Raw genomic sequence first — 16,175 nt, 5'->3', positions numbered from 1 at the left:
GTATCGTGGAACTGTAGTACTGTATTTGATTTCTACTGCCTACATATCGTTTTATTATGATTCCTACTGCGTACATATCGTTTTATTATGATTCCTACTGCGTACATATCGTTTTATTATGATTCCTACTGCGTACATATATTGTTATTATGATTCCTACTGCGTACATATCGTTTTATTATGATTCCTACTGCCTACATACCATTTTATTGAGTAGGTTGCAGAGTATATTCTCAACAGCTTTTAGACAATGTTTTCACTCTGTGCTACATTGCTTACTGCTATGGATTTTTCCAGCACATTCTCCAATTTTACTGTAGCCTGTACTGAGTTCCTCTCCATTGAATGTCCTTAAGTTGGCATTGCAGTAGACTGATTAATTGAAAAAAATATATATGTTCAGTGGCTGTCCCTAGGCTTACAATGATTGAGGAGATAGTCCCTCTCTGCAGGAGAGGCAGTGATGTGTATAAAAATTATATATTTCATTTAACAGCTCTCATCTCCACCAAAGTGCTACTGGAATTTCTCCTCTAAAACGTGGAGCTTAGTTTGGTAGACAACTGATGGGTAAAGCACTTGATTAGGACTGCAAAATACTTCTGTCAGAAACACTTTATCTTCATTCAGATAAGCCAGAATGTTGAGGAATGGATCTGATAGGTTTTATATACATCATTGGCCAACTAGGTTTGTGCTTCAGGCTATTTCTGATGACTAGACATGCTCATGAACAAATAGTACAACCTCAGGTGAGTTCAAAACACCAATTACTTTGTTGATATTCCCCTACCGTTGACACGATAAATAACTTTTTTGTTCAAGGACAATGGGGAAAAAGACCTCTCTGATAATCTCTCTAAAGTTTCAGTTTGGTAATTAGCATCCAACCTTGAAGTGTGATACACAGTCACAAAAGTCACCATCTGTCAGTACAATGCTGCGTGGGCCTGTGTGATGTTGATGTGTTCATAGCTCTCTGACTGTGTTTGTTTTGGCTGCAGGGACTTCTACTACATAACCATGCTGCGTGACCCCGTTTCCCGCTACCTGAGCGAGTGGAAGCACGTGCAGCGTGGCGCCACCTGGAAGACCTCCCTGCACATGTGTGACGGGCGCTCTCCCACACAGGACGAACTGCCCACCTGCTACAGCGGGGACGACTGGTCGGGCGTCACCCTAACCGAGTTCATGGACTGCCCATCCAACCTGGCCAACAACCGACAGGTGCGCATGCTGGCCGACCTCAACCTGGTGGGCTGCTACAACCTGTCCTCCATGAACGAGAGCGAGCGCAACCACATCCTGCTGGGCAGCGCCATGAACAACCTGAAGAACATGGCCTTCTACGGCCTGACCGAGTTCCAGCGCAAGACGCAGTACCTGTTTGAGCGGACATTCAGCCTGCGCTTCATCGCAGCCTTCACGCAGATCAACAGCACGCGCGCAGCCAACGTGGACCTGAGCGAGGCCGTGCGCCGCCGCATCGAGGAGCTCAACTATCTGGATGTGCAGCTGTACGAGTATGCCAAGGACCTGTTCCTCCAGCGCTTCCAATACACCCGCCAGCGCGAGCACCAGGCGGAGCGTTTGAAGAGGCGTGAGGAGCGCCGTTGGCTCCGTGAGCAGAGGGAGCAGAGCAGGGCCTCACTCCCCAGACGCCGGGGGTACGGGGGCGGAGGCGGAGGTGAGCTGGCCACGACCACTGAAGACTACACCAGCCAGGTGGCCCGCTGGTGAGGTCACACCCCTGACCACGCACACAGAGAGAGGTCACTGGTGATCACCTACAGAATAGACTCACATGGTACTCTCTCTCTCTCCCTCTGTCAATATCTCTCTATCGCTCTATCTTTTTCTATCTACTATCTCTATCTTTATCTCTTTCTCAGCTTCAGTGTGATCCTAGCGCTCTGCTAAAGTTTCTTTCTGGTTATGAAACTGCCAAGTCTGTGAGTCAGTATCACAGAAGCTCTGCCTTGGAGTGCCCTTTGGTGTCTTACATTTTCAAATGGATGGTTTAATGTATTTATTTGTAATGATTTGTTTTGCTGCTCCTTTGCTTTCCTGCCTCTTAGTCATGGTTATTTATTATCATGTAGATTATGATAACTCTTTAAAGACAGTAAATGAAGCTTAAAGAAGACACAATCAAAAGACGCTGCTAGTAATTACTTTTTTATTGGGACTCTCAATGTCAAGGGGTGGATATCAATCAGTGTTTTTTTGTTGCAACTGGCTGGAATATAGTAGTTCAACAGAAAACAATATAAAAGTGCTGATTCTTGCATGTCATGTGTCCATATTATATTTGAGAAACGGTTTGAGGATGGAGAGTTACTTCCAAAAGAAATGATGAGAGCCAAAGTACACCTACTTATAAAATATTTGTCTTTGTTTACGTAGCTAATGTTTTCGTAATAGGACCTTGCAATTGACAACTTCTCAGAAATAAGATAAAAAGTATTTAATTTCATCTTATCATGGCAGTTTCAATTATATTTACATTTCCTCAAACAAATATAGTGTAGTTGTAGTCAGTCAAGATAATTTCAGATGTTTTGATTATGATGCAAAAATGTTTTCTAGGGTGCAATATTCAGTAGAGTTCATCTACATGCAACACCTTTCAAGTTTCAACTCGGAGGAACTGCTGTTCCTGTTCATCCACTATCAGTGTGTTGGAATGTGAAGTCAATCATAGACTCACAAAGAGAGGATTACCCTGAAGAAAATCAGCCTGATTTATATTTTGCACTGACCAGACTTACCATATTCATCTTTCACATTACAAATGGAAAGAACTCTTCAAGGACATTTTTTCCAAAATGTTAAGCTTGAATTGTTAAAGTAGTCTTCTCCAGAAGGTAGAGATAACCAGTAGGTAAATGCTCTAGGTGAGGACTGAGGAGCCAGGTCAGTGTGGTTGGTGTGTGAACTGACTGTCAATGAGGTGATCAGCATTCGGCCCTCGTGCTCACCCCGTCACACTCCATGGTTTAACATGTTTGTGGAGCCCATGCCAACGGCATTGTGGGCTGTGAGGGGAGTTGTAATGCTAGCAGAATAACAGCCTGAGATGACACGGAAGCAGAATAAAGTAGGTTCCTGTAGTAGGAAGGAGATTAAATGTACCATATCTCATTTCTGTTTGATTGTCCCCCTCAAAATACAGGTAACTTCTGAATGAACATTAAACAAACATGAAAGTAACAAAGGAGATGAATCTAATTGTTAAGGTTGAATTACTTCCAGATGACTGTGATGATGATATCATGTTAGATTAAATATTAGATTTGCTATTCTGATCTGTTGTTCTGTTATGAACATTTCAAATCTCCAATTACAATATTTTTTATAAAAATATGAATTTGATGCTGCTTTTATTTTCACATGTATCCTGCTTTTACTTGATGTATTCAGAAGATATAGGTCTCTCTGATCACTGAGCACAGTTTTGGTCCATTAACCTTAACCGATGAGTGGAATTGTTTGTTGTTTAAGTAAGTTTGTATCCAGTTAGTTGATTTACTGTAATGTAATAGTAACCATTATCACAGTTTGGGTTGGTATCCCGAATCCAGATTAGGCCTGCTCTTGGACTAAAAAACCTGCTAAATGGAAAAGCTCTATTGAAAGTGTGTTTTCATTCAGGAATATGCAACATCTGTTTGCAGGAAACTGGTCCTTTTGAGTTTTAAATAATTGTTTAAGCTATAAAATGATTGGAGTGTGTGTGCGTATCATTATTGTATATTGATCACAAGTTTGCCTGCAATTTCAATGAGCCAACACACCATGTTAATACATTGCCCCAGCATTTTCAAATCAACATTATGGATACAATACCACGTTTTTTGGGGGGGTGGGGGTGGAATGTGCTGTAAAGCAATCTCCATGACGAAAACAACAGCTTATATTTATGTCGTTGTTATCCGCTCAAACTTACAGTAGTGGGATGTGTATATTGACGCAAAGTCTGGAAAGTCTGAAATGTATATTTCAAACCTATTATCTTTATCAGACCAGTGTAAATATAGTGATGAAATCGAGCCTAAAAAGGGAATGTCACACTAGATATTGTACTGCCATCCCCAAAGCCCTGTGACATGCCATGTTGTGAAAGAGTGATTTGAATGAACTTCAACTGCCACTCAAAGTGCACATCTTTGAAAAACAGGTAATCTTGCATTTATTTATTACAAACAAGGGAGTTTTGTCTAAAAGGAAAAAGGTTATAATACCATCACTCTAGGGAGAACTTTCTAAATGTATGAACCTGTATGTTCCTGGTCAAATTATTGTGTATGAAAAGGACAGTCTTGATGCCATTTGATGTGTTATACTTTATCAGCAATTTTCTTGTCAGGTCTGCAAAGCTGGGTGAATACTACTTCAGATATTAGAAATAAATGCATTGAACAAACATGACCCTTTTCTGCCTGGAATCATTGGTATGAAGCCATAGACATTAGGAATGTTATTCAACGACATTTAACCACATTCATGAGATCTTGACCTTTCAAATGCAATATAAGCACTAGCTTCGTCCATGTTAGCAAACAGCCCAAATAAACACAGTCCCAGTCATGGGACCAGGCATCCAACATCTATCTTTATCATATATGTTTACATGGATTATTAGCATTGGTTGTGTTTGCAAGATTTTGGCATGTATTTTCTCAATCAATATTTTCATAATCATGCATCATAATGAAGTGTGGTATAGAGGAAGTGTTTCACTTCATGTGTGTGTCTGTCTCCTGAGGATTACATTTCAATAAGATATAGTATATGCATTGTAAAACACCAAACTTAGAAAGGAGAGGACCATTGAGAAGAACACTACTTGTTTATGGAAATATTCAAGTTCCTTTCCTCTTGCCATAGTGAGCTTATTACTAAGGGAGAGCTAAGGGAACAAGGGAGAATAATTCAGAATGTTCTGGTCCAGAAATAGCAGTGTGTATATATATATATATATATGTATATATATGCACTGTACAATCATCAGTCTCTTCCATTTGCTGTTATTCAGCAGTAACAAGGTAAGGAAATATTGGTCTGCTTATTAGACACTGATTTGACTATTACCTGCCTAAGACAAGCTTCTCTCTGCAGGAAATTGCCCTGACTCTCAACTGTGCAGTAAATAAGTCGAATGAATGAAGACTCATCTTCTTTCAAACACCTCATTCATTTTATTGCAAAAAAAAGTGTTTTCTTCAAGGTTCTAATCAAGGCAGGAACCACCAGACAGAAAGACAGACAAACAGACAGACTCTACTGTCTAGTCTACTCCCTACAGATCCCTCTTGCTTCCTCCTAGCTGTGGTATGAGGAAGGGAAATTACTCATACCCACAAACAAGGAGAATAGCTTCTCAGACAGTTAACATAAAATGTACTGTATTATTTTCTATGCTCCTGCTTTGTGGTTCCAATCCTACTGTTTGAGGAAGTTCAGATGTCTGGATTATTATTGTGTACAGACAGGCACATTTAGTGAAATGTGAAATCACTGTTGATTTTTTACTGTTGGCTGATGTGAACAAACATGGTCCACCTCCACAAATGGATCCTTACACAATCAGGATATAATGTCATGTAAAACTTGTCGTACATATACAGTGAGGGAAAAAAGTATTTGATCCCCTGCTGATTTTGTACGTTTGCCCACTGACAAAGAAATGATCAGTCTATAATTTTAATGGTAGATTTATTTGAACAGTGAGAGACAGAATAACAACAAAAAAATCCAGAAAAACGCATGTCAAAAATGTTGATTTGCATTTTAATGAGGGAAATAAGTATTTGACCCCCTCTCAATCAGAAAGATTTCTGGCTCCCAGGTGTCTTTTATACAGGTAACGAGCTGAGATTAGGAGCACACTCTTAAAGGGAGTGCTTCTAATATCAGTTTGTTACCTGTATAAAAGACACCTGTCCACAGGGGTCAAATACTTATTTCCCTCATTAAAATGCAAATCAACATTTTTGACATGCGTTTTTCTGGATTTTTTTGTTGTTATTCTGTCTCTCACTGTTCAAATAAATCTACCATTAAAATTATAGACTGGTCATTTCTTTGTCAATGGACAAATGTACAAAATCAGCAGGGGATCAAATACATTTTTCCCTCACTGTATTTCTTCCCTATATAACTGATTATTATTATTCACCTTTGAAAGCTTTCTGAGCTTTTCTACTAATCTTCCCCCACTCGAGAGCCAGCCAAATGAAAGGAAAAGGTTCACAGCTTTTCTAAGTGAATCGCAAGGGCAATCACCTGCATCGTAGTCTGATATACTTATTAAAGCTATGACTCTATAGCTAGATCATAGGTGACAGTGTTTTATCCTCAGTCCAATATTTTGAGGCAATATTTGAGTCTAATATTGTAAGTCTTCTCTGTTCTTACATTTGATGTTCTAGTGCCTCTTGGGCAATTCAGAAAGCTGATTGAAGACCTTATTACTGATTAATGTTGTTGTTTTTTATGACCATGTTTTTCTTTCTGCTTGCATTTAGTATTTATATTTTGATGTGTGTATTTTCTGTAATTTATTTAATTCAGGGCTCATCTATAAAAGAGACCTTGGTCTCAGTATGACTCCCTGATAAAATAAAGGTGAAATAAAATAAAAGTCCAATATTTACTGACAGTGATTAACACATTTTATTGATTAAACTTCAGCATACCAACATGTTAACATTATTATATGTTGTATGATTGTACAGCTTGTTATAATGCAATGTATTGCCAATAAAAGACTGACCCAGAAACCTAGAATTTCCAAACTGAATCCAGTCTACTCAAGATAAGAGCCCACTGCTGTGATTTATCTTGCACTGCAGTAAACAGAACCAGTTTTATGGCTTGAAGATTTTGACAATATCATTAATGTTCAGAAACATGGTCACCCTAGAAAGACAGCATCTAATAAAGTTACTCAAAGGCGAGCAGTATATTTGTAAGTTACTAAGTTAGTAAGTAGTAAAGAGAACATTTATATTGTCAAAATCCAAAAGCAGACTTCTGTGTTTTGAAATGAAATAAATCAACCATATGTATATAAAATGTTGTGTAATATTTTGACTCAGCTCTTTGGCAGGTTAGCCTGTGACATACTGTTGCTGCCTGGTTGGCCGATCACGGCCACCATGATGGGCCTCTTGGTCTTGAGAAACTGGGGTCTCCAGCCGAGGAGGCCAAGGACCGCCTGGTGGAACCTGTCTCCAGCCAGCGTGTACAGAGCCAGGTTGAAGAAGGTGTTGAGCCCTGCCAGGGGTCTGGAGATGGTGTAGGCTGCATTGACCCCCCTCAGTAGCATACAGGGCAACAGTCTTTGGGCTTCCATCCGGGTGTAAACCCGCAGGGCACGGAGGATGTGGAAGGGTGTGAAACATAGCACAAACACAACCAGGATCAGCACAGTCAGCCTGCGGGCACGCACCCTGCTCGGACGGCTCTCATGGGGCCCACCGGCCAGCTCACATGCAACACGGGCGTAGCTCAGGCACACCACCACTAGGGGGAGTAGGTAGCACAGGACTGTGAGTAGCCAGCCATAGACCCACACCACTTCTGGATCATTACTAGCAAAATCTAGGCATGAAGTCATATTGTTCTCAGTCTTCTCCACAGTGATCATGTAGACCATGGGTATAATCTCCAACACAGATATGAACCACACAGCCAGGCAGGCGATGACACCCCAGCTCTTCCTCTGCACCTGGGCTGCCATCAGCGGGTGGACCACAACCACATAGCGGAACACACTCAGGCAGGTGAGGAAGAGGATGCTGCCATACAGGTTGAAGTGGAAGCTAAAGCGGACAATGCGACACATGACCTCGCCCATGATCCAGTCGTCATGGATGTAGTAGTGGACCAGGAAGGGCAGACACAGAACATACAGGAGGTCTGCCAAGGCAAGGTTCACCATGATGATGCTGCTGCTCTTCCATGGGCGCAGCCTGACCACGTAGATGATGATTGAGGTGATGTTACCCACAAGCCCCACTATAAAGATGATCCCATACATGAACGGAAGGTAGTATCTCTTTATGTACTCATCCACTGGGAAACATTCAGAAGTCTTATTATCACTGTCTTCGCTAGTCATGGTTGTGTTGTGTGAGCCAACAAATTGACCTAAGACAGACACAAGTGGAGATTGCACATGCTATTACAATAAAAATCATAGAAAGAAATAGAGAATCATAGAAATAAATTATATGGGGAAAATGCATCTGTTCTTACTATTAGCTGCAGTGTTGCTCCAGTATCCGTGTGTCACTTCAGGCAGCAGTCAGTTTTAACAGCATCCCAGAGCCCTCCCCCAAAGACTGTGTACCACCGCCACCCAACTGAGGAAGTGTAATACACCCATTATTTCTTCAGCAGGGTGCATTAGATGTCCTTACAGCTTTAAAGGTCTCAAAGGTCTACTCAAACTAAGCCGACAAGAATCAGTAGTAGTGATTTATACAGTACATTTGTGATTTGACACAATGGTTAGATTACTTGAGATTGGTGGGTTTAAATAGAAAATAAAACATTATACCATTACAACCTAATTGAGAGTGATTTTAGGTCACTAATTAAACCAAATTGTGCAACAACTTACTTGTACATGTTTTATTGTCAATGCATGTGATTTACTGCAGTTGTTGTTTTTCAGACTTCCCTGATCCCAGATACCTGGAAGATGTGTCATGTCTGTTTGCTTGACTGAGTTCACAAACAGCAGACATACCTCTAAGTTATTGTTCAACTAAGAATGATCATGTAGAATGTCCGTTCATTTCCTTATTAGACAGCCTGGTCTCATAGACTAGACGTAATATTGTAAACGTAGATCCGGATACTCAAATTAGATGGTTACTTAAGGCAAAAACAAAATAAGGTGGTTGGGTGGGTTTATAACGCGGACGTCTAGCAACCCAAAGTTTGGGAGCTTGAATCTCATCACGGACAACTTTAGCATTTTAGCTAATCTGCAACTTTTCAACTACTTGCAACTTTTTACACTACCAGTCAAAAGTTTGGACACACCTACTCATTCAAGGGTTTTTCTTTATTTTTACAATTTTTTACATTGTAGAATAATAGTGAAGACATCAAAACTATGAAATAACACATATGGAATCATGTAGTAACCAAAAAAGTGTTAAACACTCTTGGCATTCTCTCAACCAGGTTCATGAGGTAGTCACCTGGAATGCATTTCAATTAACAGGTGTGCCTTCTTAAAAGTTAATTTGTGGAATTTCTTTCCTTCTTAATGCATTTGAGCCAATCAGTTGTGTTGTGACAAGGTAGGGGTGGTATACAGAAGATAGCCCTATTTGGTAAAAGACCAAGTCCATATTATGGCAAGAACAGCTCAAATAAGCAAAGAGAAATGACAGTCCATCATTATTTTAAGACATGAAGGTCAGTCAATACCGAACATTTCAAGAACTTTGGAAGTTTCTTCAAGTGCAGTCGCAAAAACCATGAAGCGCTATGATGAAACTGGCTCTCATGAGGACCGCCACAGGAAAGGAAGACACAGAGTTACCTCTGCTGCAGAGGATAAGTTAATTAGAGTTACCAGCCCAAATAAATACTTCACGAAGTTCAAGTCACAGACACATCTCAACATCAACTGTTCAGAGGGGACTGTGTGAATCAGGCATTCATGGTCGAATTGCTGCAAAGAAACCACTACTAAAGGACACCAATAAGAAGAAGAGACCTGCTTGGGCCAAGAAACACGAGCATTCAAGGCACACTTAACCAGCATGGCTACCACAGCATTCAGCAGCGATAAGCCATCCCATCTGGTTTGGGCTTAGGGGGACTATCATTTGTTTTTCAACAGGACAATGACCCAACACACCTTCAGATGACCTGGCCTCCACAATCCCCCGACCTCAACCCAATTGAGATGGTTTGGGATGAGTCGGAGGGCAGAGTGAAGGAAAAGCAGCCAACAAGTGCTCAGCGTATGTGGGAACTCCTTCAAGACTGTTGGAAAAGTATTCCAGGTGAAGCTGGTTGAGAGAATGCCAAGAGTGTGCGAAGCTGTCATCAAGGCAAAGGGTGGCTATTTGAAGAATCTCAAATATAAAATATATTTTGATTTGTTTAACACTTTTTTGGTTAATACATTATTCCATATGTGTTATTTCATAGTTTTGATGTCTTCACTATTATCCTACAATGTAGAAAATAGTTTAAAAAAAGAAAAACCCTTGAATGAGTAGGTGTGTCCAAACTTTTGACTGGTACTGTAGCTACTTTGCAACTGCTGAGCATGTTAATCAAATCAAATCAAATTCTATTTGTCACATACACGTGTTTAGCAGATGTTATTGCGGGTGTAGAGAAATGCTTGTGCTTCTAGCTCCGACAGTGCAGTAATATCTAACAAGTAATTTCTAACAATTTCACAACATATACCCAATACACACAAATCTAGTAAGGAATGGAATTTAAGAATATATACATACAGTGGGGAAAAAAAGTATTTAGTCAGCCACCAATTGTGCAAGTTCTCCCACTTAAAAAGATGAGAGAGGCCTGTAATTTTCATCATAGGTACACGTCAACTATGACAGACAAATTGAGAATTTCTTTTCCAGAAAATCACATTGTAGGATTTTTAATGAATTTATTTGCAAATTATGGTGGAAAATAAGTATTTGGTCACCTACAAACAAGCAAGATTTCTGGCTCTCACAGACCTGTAACTTCTTCTTTAAGAGGCTCCTCTGTCCTCCACTCGTTACCTGTATTAATGGCACCTGTTTGAACTTGTTATCAGTATAAAAGACACCTGTCCACAACCTCAAACAGTCACACTCCAAACTCCACTATGGCCAAGACCATAGAGCTGTCAAAGGACACCAGAAACACAATTGTAGACCTGCACCAGGCTGGGAAGACTGAATCTGCAATAGGTAAGCAGCTTGGTTTGAAGAAATCAACTGTGGGAGCAATTATTAGGAAATGGAAGACATACAAGACCACTGATAATCTCCCTCGATCTGGGGCTCCACACAAGATCTCACCCCGTGGGGTCAAAATGATCACAAGAACGGTGAGCAAAAATCCCAGAACCACACGGGGGGACCTAGTGAATGACCTGAAGAGAGCTGGGACCAAAGTAACAAAGCCTACCATCAGTAACACACTACGCCGCCAGGGACTCAAATCTCTGCGGTGCCAGACGTGTCCCCCTGCTTAAGCCAGTACATGTCCAGGCCCGTCTGAAGTTTGCTAGAGTGCATTTGGATGATCCAGAAGAGGATTGGGGAGAATGTCATATGGTCAGATGAAACCAAAATAGAACTTTTTTGGTAAAAACTCAACTTGTCGTGTTTGGAGGACAAAGAATGCTGAGTTGCATCCAAAGAACACCATACCTACTGTGAAGCATGGGGGTGGAAACATCATGCTTTGGGGCTGTTTTTCTGCAAAGGGACCAGGACGACTGATCCGTGTAAAGGAAAGAATGAATGGGGCCATGTATCGTGAGATTTTGAGTGAAAACCTCCTTCCATCAGCAAGGGCATTGAAGATGAAACGTGGCTGGGTCTTTCAGCATGACAATGATCCCAAACACACCGCCCGGGCAACGAAGGAGTGGCTTCGTAAGAAACATTTCAAGGTCCTGGAGTGGCCTAGCCAGTCTCCAGATCTCAACCCCATAGAAAATCTTTGGAGGGAGTTGAAAGTCCTTGCCCAGCGACAGCCCCAAAACATCACTGCTCTAGAGGAGATCTGCATGGAGTAATGGGCCAAAATACCAGCAACAGTGTGTGAAAACCTTGTGAAGACTTACAGAAAACGTTTGACCTGTGTCATTGCCAACAAAGGGTATATAACAAAGTATTGAGAAACTTTTGTTATTGACCAAATACTTATTTTCCACCATAATTTGCAAATAAATTCATTAAAAATCCTACAATGTGATTTTCTGGATTTATTTTTCTCATTTTGTCTGTCATAGTTGACGTGTACCTATGATGAAAATTACAGGCCTCTCTCATCTTTTTAAGTGGGAGAACTTGCACAATTGGTGGCTGACTAAATACTGAAGAAATTTGGCTTGGCACCTAAAACCCTCACAAACTTTTACAGATGCACAATTGAGAGCATCCTGTCGGGCTGTATCACCCTCTGGAGAGCCCTGCAGTTGCGGACGGTGCAGTTGCCGTACCAGACGGTGATACAGCCCGACAGGATGCTCTCAATTGTGCATCTGTAAAAGTTTGTGAGGGTTTTAGGTGCCAAGCCAAATTTCTTCAGCCTCCTGAGTTTGAAGAGGCTCTGTTGCGCCTTCTTCACCACACTGTCTGCATGGGTGGACCATTTCAGTTCGTCAGTGATGTGTTTACCAAGGAACTTGAAGCTTTCCAACTTCTCCACTGCGATCCCGTTAGCTTACCCTTTCCCTAACCCTAACCTTAACCCTTTTAGCTAACCCTTCCCCTAAACATAGCCTTAACCCTTTTAGCTAACCCTTCTCCTAACCCTAATCATAACCCTTTAACCTAACTCCTAAACTTAACCTTAACCCTAACCCTAAACCCTAGCCTAGCTAACATTAGCCACATAGCTAATGTCAGTCACCTAGCCACATATCTAGAATTCGTAACATATTATACATTTAGGAAATTCTTAACATATTATACGTTTTTCAAATTCGTAAGATATTGTACATTTTGAAAATGTGTAACATATAATATGAATTGTAATTTGTAACATGTCATATGAAATAGGTGATGGACATCCACAAATTAATACAAACCATACGAAACGTAATATATCATACTAAATGGAGTGTCTCGGATTTACATTCTGAATAATATGAGATGCTCTGAGACCAGGTTGCAGCCACCGAATAGGCCTACCACAGAAGGGAAATAATATTTTCATGCCACTTTGATACCGAAGTGACTTAGGGTTAGTGTTAGCGAAAATGCTCTCCTAACCTGCTACGAAAATCACTTTGTATCGAAGTGGCGTGAAAAGAGTGTGTCCACCACAGAAAGCCAACAATTGTCCGGTGAATCGTCCCTTGGCGAATGCATTTGATAATAGAAAGTACCTTTCAAATAACTTGATAGAAAACATTCCACAGTGATAATGAATGATTCTCTGATGATGGTCCAGTTTCTCATGTAGTCCTGAAAAACAGACAGGAGGAGCATGACATCTAGCGGCCATAAACTGAAATTGCATATGTTTGCAATATGATTGATACATTATTATGAAGATATTTTGATATTTTGAATACACTGAGCAGAAATAGATTTAATTTGTTTGTTTTTTAAATCAAATCAATTTTCAGTCAAGCCATTAAGTCAGCCCAACCAATTTTTTAAAAAATGTGAGTGCCTTATGTTCTGGCAAGAATAAAGAATAATGCTAAATTACATCTACATGCGATGCATTGGCAAAATTCTAAGGTTGATTACATTTTCTACAGTTTTTAAACATATAACTTCACATCGCAAATACAGAATATTGTTGTCAATATTAAAGTGGTCGTTTTTTACCACTAGATGGTGCATAATATCAGAAACTGATTCTGAAGAGAGCAGAAAAGTAATGTAATTGTATTGTAGTTGATGGAATTAATATTATATTAAAACTAGATAGTATAATACATGTTTTTTCCTCTCATCTGAGCAGTATCAAACAGTATAAGATAGGCAATGAAGACTGGGAAGTTTGAATCACAGACAATGACTCTAGTAGGTAGATGTATCAAGTGATATTTATGGCTGTGCTGACAAGCACCGACAAGTGTAGGAGGGACCTGGGCACTAGACAGCCATCACTTTTACATTGACCTTCTACCCACCTTCAGATTGGCTCAGGATAAATCAGAAGGTCTGATGCACATACTGGAGAGATACTGTCGACCTCTTTTCCTATTTCTATGCACAGTACTTCTTCCTTCATCTCTAGCAGTCTATGTATCTCTCTCTTAGTCTTTCACACATTCTCTCACACACAAACACAGAGAGACAAACAGGTTTGAACAGGTTTCGTAGGACTTTACCCTTTTATCCAGTAATATTGTCTCATAGTTGTATCGCTTGAATTTCTCAGATCTTATTGATTGAACACATCGACTGTGAACATTTTCAGCAACTGAACAGATAAATAATGGGTAATGCCAAAGAAATCCAGCACAACCATGACTGCTGTTGAATAGAGAATGCCTCAAGGTTGCTGCTATACTTCAATAAAAACATCTCCAGAGTGTGTAGTAAGTCGCTCTGGATAAGAGCGTCTGCTAAATGACTTAAATGTAAATGTAGTGTAGGCTACTATCGTACTAGGAATGGGACAAGCATTTTGCTACACCCGCAATAATATCTGCTAAAAATGTTTATGTGACCGATAAAATTTGATTTGATTTGATGATGGAATAGGAAATTACCTCAATGTACGTATTATGATGTAAATAATACATGTGTGTGGGTATGTCAGAGCAGCTTACCGATCACTGCACCTGTACACAGCCCATCTGTAATAAGCCCACCCAACTACCTCATCCCCATATTGTTATTTAATTTGCTCATTTGCACCCCAGTATCTCTATTTGCACATAATCTTCTGCACATCTATCACTCCAGTGTTAATACTAAATTGTAATTATTTTGCACCATGGCCTATTTATTGCCTTACCTCCATAACTTACTACATTTGCACACACTGTATATAGATTTTCTATTTTGTTTTTGACTGTACATTTTGTTTATCCCACATGTAACTCTGTGTTGTTGTTGTTTTTATCGCACTGCTTTGCTTTATCTTGGCCAGGTCGTAGTTGTAAATGTGAACTTGTTCTCAACTGGCTTACCTGGTTAAATAAATAAATACAAAATGTGTGGATGCCAGAGAGGGGTTGGTAATAATAATTAGGATCTATTACAAAAAGGGTAGGTAACGATTTTGAACAAGCACTCATTCAAAAATATGGTATAATTTGTTTATATTGTTTGAACATTTAATGACAAAAATGTTGTTTTTTACAATGTTTTATCTTATAAATTAGCTTGAAAATGGCAACATAGCACACTGAGGAAGGATTATTCAGTTTGATGCCTCAACAAGTCCAAAGAATAACCCAAGGGTGGCTGTTTCCACTCTCATGCTCTCTGTTTCCATATCTCAGTCTGTTTGACTGTGACATTTCTCCAGTCTAGAAGGGAGCAAGGTGGTGACCTTTCCACACACAGCTCTGATGTCTCTGCTTCATTCTTTTGAAGGGGATAGTCAATGTGACAAGATCAAAGATTGGACCTCTCCTGTGAGTCAATATTTAATCTCACAGCTGTATAAAATGAATGTGACATCTGAATCTAGAGCTGAATATAGGTAGAAGGATGGCATGAATGGAACTTCATAGTGCTAGAGGTTTCATAAATCATTTAGCCCGCTACTTTATATAGCAAATAAACATACAAACCATCACACAAAAATACATATTTCGTCTTTTGATGTTGGCAATGACCAAATGGTGCTGTTGATAAAGTTAATTAATAAACCATCAAAAAACGTTTTAATTATCACTGAAACACTGTATAGATGTTTGATCAGTCCCCTTGGTAATTCCAAGTCTCCTCCCCAACCAATTAGCAGAGAAAGAACCACATTAGCACTGTGCCTCATCCAAAACTAGAACTCTCTGCATTAGACCATGCTTCCCTATCAACTACATGGTAATAGACGCTGGAAGCACTTCAATCAGATTTCCAGATTTATTGTGAGTAAACCACTTTACAGTAGATTAGAATGTACATGGCTGTATCATTTTATAGTGCATTGCGCTGCTGTATGGCCCACCTCTGCTTGCCAGCCACATGGTTGGCATGGAGGGTGCCATGTTGTGGAATGGCCAGGGTAGTGGAGCCTGGTCAGCAGGCTTCCCCCACCACCAGTCTGGCATTCCAGTCTGGTCATCTTTTTTCTGATGCCTACAACAATACCGGCTCATCATTCCACAGATACCACTTTCAATTTAGTGGAAGGAATGTGTTTGTCTCCATAAATACCTCCATAATCCCATATCTGGCACTCAATAAATGACAGGGAAAAGACATGTTCCATGGTTATGTGGCGGAATATAGGCAGTCTGTCACAAGAGATTAAATAATGACAAG

At 40.1% G+C, this 16,175-nt stretch overlaps 2 protein-coding genes across 2 annotated transcripts in view; one reads left to right on the top strand and one right to left on the bottom strand.

Moving 5' to 3' along the window:
• The window catches only part of hs6st3b (heparan sulfate 6-O-sulfotransferase 3b), a 126,625-nt gene extending 122,194 nt beyond the window's left edge, over positions 1-4,431 (top strand). Inside the window, exon 2 of the mRNA XM_041844229.1 lies at positions 1,005-4,431. Within this exon, the coding sequence (XP_041700163.1) occupies positions 1,005-1,740 (736 nt within the window). The 3' untranslated portion in view covers positions 1,741-4,431. The remainder of the gene's footprint in view (positions 1-1,004) is intronic.
• Positions 4,432-6,659: 2,228 nt separating this feature from the next.
• LOC121536744 (2-oxoglutarate receptor 1) lies at positions 6,660-8,337 on the bottom strand. Its single transcript, XM_041844257.1, has 2 exons — positions 8,266-8,337; positions 6,660-8,157 (listed from the first exon to the last, which is right to left on the bottom strand). The coding sequence occupies exon 2, from the start codon at positions 8,126-8,128 to the stop codon at positions 7,100-7,102; it is 1,029 nt and encodes a 342-aa protein (XP_041700191.1). The 5' UTR covers positions 8,129-8,157; positions 8,266-8,337; the 3' UTR covers positions 6,660-7,099.
• Positions 8,338-16,175: the final 7,838 nt, after the last annotated feature.

This window comes from Coregonus clupeaformis, chromosome 23 (assembly GCF_020615455.1).
Source record: "Coregonus clupeaformis isolate EN_2021a chromosome 23, ASM2061545v1, whole genome shotgun sequence".
Classification (NCBI taxonomy): Eukaryota; Metazoa; Chordata; class Actinopteri; order Salmoniformes; family Salmonidae; genus Coregonus; species Coregonus clupeaformis.
Note: the sequence above shows the minus strand (reverse complement) of the source record. Positions and strands in the feature narration are given on the sequence as shown.